The following is a 5,243-nucleotide window of genomic DNA, read 5'->3' as shown; positions in this document are numbered from 1 at the left end:
AAATCTAACATGAATTTCTTTTCAACATGGATTAATAAATATTTTAAATATGCCATTTAATATTAAAGTTGATGATTAGATTGATAGGAGGTGATTGAAATGAAAATGGATTTAATTGAAACATCTTGAAGTTTAGGATCAATTTAAAGTTTGATTAATGGGGCCTCTGATGCAATTAATCCTTATTTCTAACTTCTTTTTATAAATATATTTTTTAATATACAAAACTTAAACAACAAATCAGAGTGGCGCAGCGGAAGCGTGGTGGGCCCATAACCCACAGGTCCCAGGATCGAAACCTGGCTCTGATATTCTTTCATTTTGTTGGAATTTTCTTGTGAAATACCTTCTTTTTGTTTTTTTAAGTTTCTGTGAACTTTCTTGTGAAATACCATTCATGCATGTACGAGGCTTATTCAAGAGCAAACACTGTTTTTTATGTATTCCTTTTTTGTATATTTGTATGCTTACAGCTCGAATGCTGCTTGTGAAACTAACACAATCGAAAATGAATAACCAATATCTCTAGGATTGAGTTGCAAAGAGCTCGATGTAAGTCTTGTGGATGAAGAAAGTCGGGGTGGGAGAACTTTGCCCACTCTTATAGGAATCTGACCCGGCTTGGCTAGGGAATTGAAAGTATTGCAAATAGAGAAGAAACAAACACCATCATCAGCTGAACCAAAGATACCAAAAAGTGAACATGAACATATATAATTTATGTAAGCCCATCCATTACAATTGATCAATGTGATCAGAGTACATCAGCCAACATCCAAGATAACAACAACTTATTTCCTCCATTTAAACACAATTCCCAACAAAATTAAGGATACAACTACTCGTCTGTTTCTTAAAAAAAGCTTCAACTTACTCTAATGCCAACTTACCACTGTGTTTGCTACTTCAAATTATTAAAACCTATTCTTGTGTGTGTTACATGCTGCGATTTCTCGCAACAAATGGAATGGAAGACACTTTGAGTCATGTTTTTAAAATGAAATAAGACAATCCTAGCAGTAAAATATTCTTTTGAATCTTTGAGTAAATTTGAAACTCCTCCCCCCTCTATCATCTCCCTATCCAAATGGGGAAGGACATAAAAATGGAACTAGGGGAAATTACCATTAGCAAGAGTCGTTGAACCCCAGTGGCAGAGTGGGGCACCATTCCACTGCACATGATGCCAGCAACATCCATTTCTTAGCAACCCATCACCGCGCAATTATACACAAAGTTACCCGACCGCTTTCTGGCTAGCAAGTTCCATTGTGGAGGCCCTTCGCTTGGAACCCACGAATTCAGCTCTATAAAGCTTCCACCTGAGGCGGTTTGACCGCCGATCACTATAAGGCGATCACCGCAAGCTCTGAATGCAAGACCCCAACCGTTCATGGAAACAGCTCTTTCGGGCAATCTTCCGATAGTCAACCATGATTTTTTCTCCTTATCATACTTTTTTACCTCCATGTCAGCATGGTCAGCAGCATACAGTTCATTGTTTACTACTGCAACCAGTGGGGGTGCCCCAGGTGCCACAGGCTTCTCAGCCTCACCAGCTGCCACAGACATGTTAGGAATTTTAGTCCATTTTTTTAACTCTAAATCATACTCCTCCCCACAAGTGAGAACCCTTGCATCATTTCCCACTCCACCAGTTCCCCCAATTACATAGAATTTCTTATCCATAAATACCCCACTGCACATCTTCCTTGGGGTATTCATGCTTGGGAGAGTCTCCCACTTCTGAGTCTCGGAATTGTACATTTCTGCAGTGCTCAGGATGTTACCCTGAGAATCACAACCACCAGCTAAAATCGCAATCTCTCCAAGACTAGCTGACCCGAACAAGCACCTAGGAGAATTCATACTAGTCCCGAAAGTCCAAGAATTTGTCAAAATACTATATCTATATATCACTTGGGAATTCAGTTCCTTCCCAAATACAAGCAACTCAGTTCCCACGGCCAAGGATTCCTTGTCCCCAAAAATGAAACAACCATTGGGAGGCATCGGTGGCAAATGCATCCACTTGCATTGGATTGGATCAAATGCCTCCCATTGAAGGAGGTCACAAGAAAAGTAAACCCAATGTTCAGTAACACCCTTCTGCCTCCTTGACTTGTAGATCTCTCCGCTCCTGATTACGGATCGGAAACTCCGATTCAGCGAGGCAATGGAACCATAATAGGATCTCGAGCACCTAATCAGACAATTGATGGAATTGTCCCTCCCAATCGGTTGGATTAACACATCCAAATCCGAAGAAGATTCATATCGACTAGTATCGTTGGAGAAGAGCTTAGGCAACTTGGTTTCTTGATGACAAGCATCGGATCCGGAGATTTCGAGAGGCAGCGGACGCTTCCCACTGAACATGTAAGGCCAGTCGGTTTCTTGTTGAGAGGAGCTTGCCAACACCAAACACGACTTGCAGGATCGATTCTCCACCATCACACTTTCGCTCCCCTCCCAATTTCCAAAAGGGAATAACTCACAAAATCGCAACAATGGGAAGAAATTTCAAATCACTGTAGAAACAGCAAGTGTTTTTTTTTTTCGCCCAGCCGGGAAAATATATATATGCGCTGTAAAGATTGGCAATTCAACCTATTCAAGAACCAAAAAATAAACAACAGTTTCAATTTTGAACATTAAAGGAAAAAAAAAACAAACAGAAAATTGAATTAAATAAAGGCGATCCAAGTTAATTAAAAGAAAAACGAGATTTCAGAGGCAGGTTTTTTTTTTTTTCTTTTCGTTTTCTCTGGTCTGTATTGGTTATGGAAAAAAATAAACCTTAAAATTCAGTAAAAAAGGAAGAGGAAAGAAAGTAAGAAAAAGAATTTATGACCAAACAATCTGAAGAAAAAGAGGTACCAGATCTCGGAATTTCAAATAACATAAACACTAACCGAGAAAAAAATTTGGACTGCTAGATCCAAAAGAAGAGAATACCAAAAACAAAAGAAGAAAAAAAAAACGAATTGGATCTATTGATAGTTTCAGTAATCTTCATCAGAGAAAAACACAGCGCTTAAAAACATAAACATATACATGAACCAAAACAAAAACAAAAAAAACAAAAGGAAATAAGTGACAGAAGGAATACTAATAACAATAACGTTGTGAAAGACTTACTGAACGGATAAGAAGGAAGAATTGAGAAGAAGCAAAAAATTGGGTATGGATTTTGTTTTGTTTTTGGGTAAAAATGAACACACTATCTCTAGCTCTAGCGCTATCCAAATCTCTGCTTTAAAGTATTGTTGTTGTTTCTTAGGGTGAGGAGTTCATTGGGTTTTTTTCTACATAGCCTGCGCTGCCTTTTTGTCCTTTTGATTCTCTCTGCAAATCACAGCCGGGGGGATTTGCCACCAAATATCTTTAAAAGCTCACCCCTCTCTCTCTCTCTATTTTAACTCCCCATGGAAATTTATATATAAAAACATCTGGTTTTTGTTTTATTAAATAAAATGTAAACTTGGTAATGGTTAATATCAGTCCTGGAAGTAACAGCTCCAGATCATGGGTAATATTTTAATTTAAAATAAAATAAAAAACTAGTTCTAGTGTTCAAAGGCTAACCCTATATGATTTGTGGTGGGGCGGGGCGGTGGTCAACGAAGGAGGGGAAGCAACTGTTAACCGGTGAAAGCCGGTTGAGACACGTGCCTTATTAGAGTGATATAAATGAATATGAACAGAATATATAAAGGTGATAACAGTCCCTCACTTTTGTTTTAGTTTGAATACTCCGTTACCCCCATGTTTGTTGCTCTTTCTTGTACGTGTCAATAAGTACAAATATACGACACTCAACTCCTAAAGTCGTTCGAATGTAAAAAAAACAACGTGGTAAAATGTATACAGATATACATTTAGAGAATATATATTTATTCTTTTTACTGAATTGGGTAGAATCGATTTTGTGGGATAATATTAAGGATAAAACTGATTAAGTAAGTATCCAAACATTATCCATCCTAATCATAATTATCGCTCAATTTTTCTAAACTTATACAATTTATTTAATTTGTTTCCATTATAAGTTGTGCCTCTTTCTTTTTTCTTTTCATAAAAGGAAACAATTTGAATTTGTAGTTTTTTTATATTTACACAATCTAATATTTAAATTCAAAATCAATTATTACAAATTACGGTCGAAACTTAATTAAGTTTAATTTAGATAAAATTTATATATAGTAATATTTAATTAGGGTAAAATATATATTAGGTGTCAAATTACATGTTACCTCTTCTATTAAGAAAATAGATAAATTAGTCTCTACACATTAAATTAAAGAGCAAAGCGATCCTTTTTTTGTTAAAAAGAATTTTATTCATTTCTATTGTTAAAATTTATATGGCTAATAGCTAGAGGTGTTCATAGGCCAAGTCGAGTCTAAGCATGATATTAACATACTTTATGCTTGCCTAAACCTGACCGAAATCTGGGCCTAAAATTTTGCCCAAACCTGCCCATATTTACAAAAGGCTAACCCCCGCCCATATTATTTTTTTAAAAAAATATTTTTATTATTTTTATTTTAATCTTAAATAATTTTATTTATTAAATTTTTATATAGTCATCTTAACATTATTTTAATATTACATTAGAGTAGTATTATATACTTAGTATAGGTTTGTTTTTTTCAACGTCTCCTAAATTATATAATATATAAAAACAACATAATATAAAGTATTATAAACTTAAAATGGGTTGGTTCAGGCTTAGGACTAAGTTTTTTGCCCAAACCCTTTCAAATTTTTTGGGTAGCCCGAGCCATGAACATGCCTACTGATAACATAACCAAATAGTGACATGTGGTGTGCCACACATACCTCATATTGACATACAATGATCAATTTTTAATAGTAAAAATAGATAAAAAATTTAATATATGACTAATTTACTTATCTTTTTATTAAAAAAATAAACATCCCAAGAAGAGGGTGGTTGTTTGATTCAAATCTGATAATTTCATGAAATCCAGTTTTGGTCGTAATTATGAGCTGTTTATATTTGATTAATGAAAAAGAAAAAGAGAAAGGTACTTTGGGCAAATCCAAAACCAAACAAATCAAAACGTCCGACATTTTTTCCTATAATGGAATTTGGACATTGTCAAGCAGCCGTGTTTTGTATGACGGCCAAGCTGAGCTGGCTTCTACGACCACCCCAGGTCAATCCATGTTAATCACATTTCCATTCTTTCTAAATCCCACCCCATTATATTAAA

At 35.4% G+C, this 5,243-nt stretch overlaps 1 protein-coding gene and 1 non-coding gene across 2 annotated transcripts; one reads left to right on the top strand and one right to left on the bottom strand.

The window, feature by feature from the left end:
- Positions 1–239: 239 nt before the first annotated feature.
- On the top strand, positions 240–311 carry TRNAM-CAU (transfer RNA methionine (anticodon CAU)). Its single transcript has one exon. It is a non-coding gene; the product is annotated as a tRNA-Met (tRNA).
- A 377-nt stretch (positions 312–688) lies between these two features.
- On the bottom strand, positions 689–3,433 carry LOC105771311 (F-box/kelch-repeat protein SKIP11). Its single transcript, XM_012592730.2, has 2 exons — positions 3,142–3,433; positions 689–2,610 (listed from the first exon to the last, which is right to left on the bottom strand). Exon 2 carries the CDS (start codon positions 2,452–2,454, stop codon positions 1,204–1,206), a length of 1,251 nt encoding a protein of 416 aa, XP_012448184.1. The 5' UTR covers positions 2,455–2,610; positions 3,142–3,433; the 3' UTR covers positions 689–1,203.
- Between the last annotated feature and the right edge of the window lie 1,810 nt (positions 3,434–5,243).

The sequence above is a fragment of the Gossypium raimondii genome, chromosome 5 (assembly GCF_025698545.1).
Source record: "Gossypium raimondii isolate GPD5lz chromosome 5, ASM2569854v1, whole genome shotgun sequence".
In the NCBI taxonomy this organism is placed as follows: Eukaryota; Viridiplantae; Streptophyta; class Magnoliopsida; order Malvales; family Malvaceae; genus Gossypium; species Gossypium raimondii.
The sequence above is the reverse complement of the archived record's forward strand: the minus strand, read 5'-3'. Positions and strand labels throughout refer to the sequence as shown.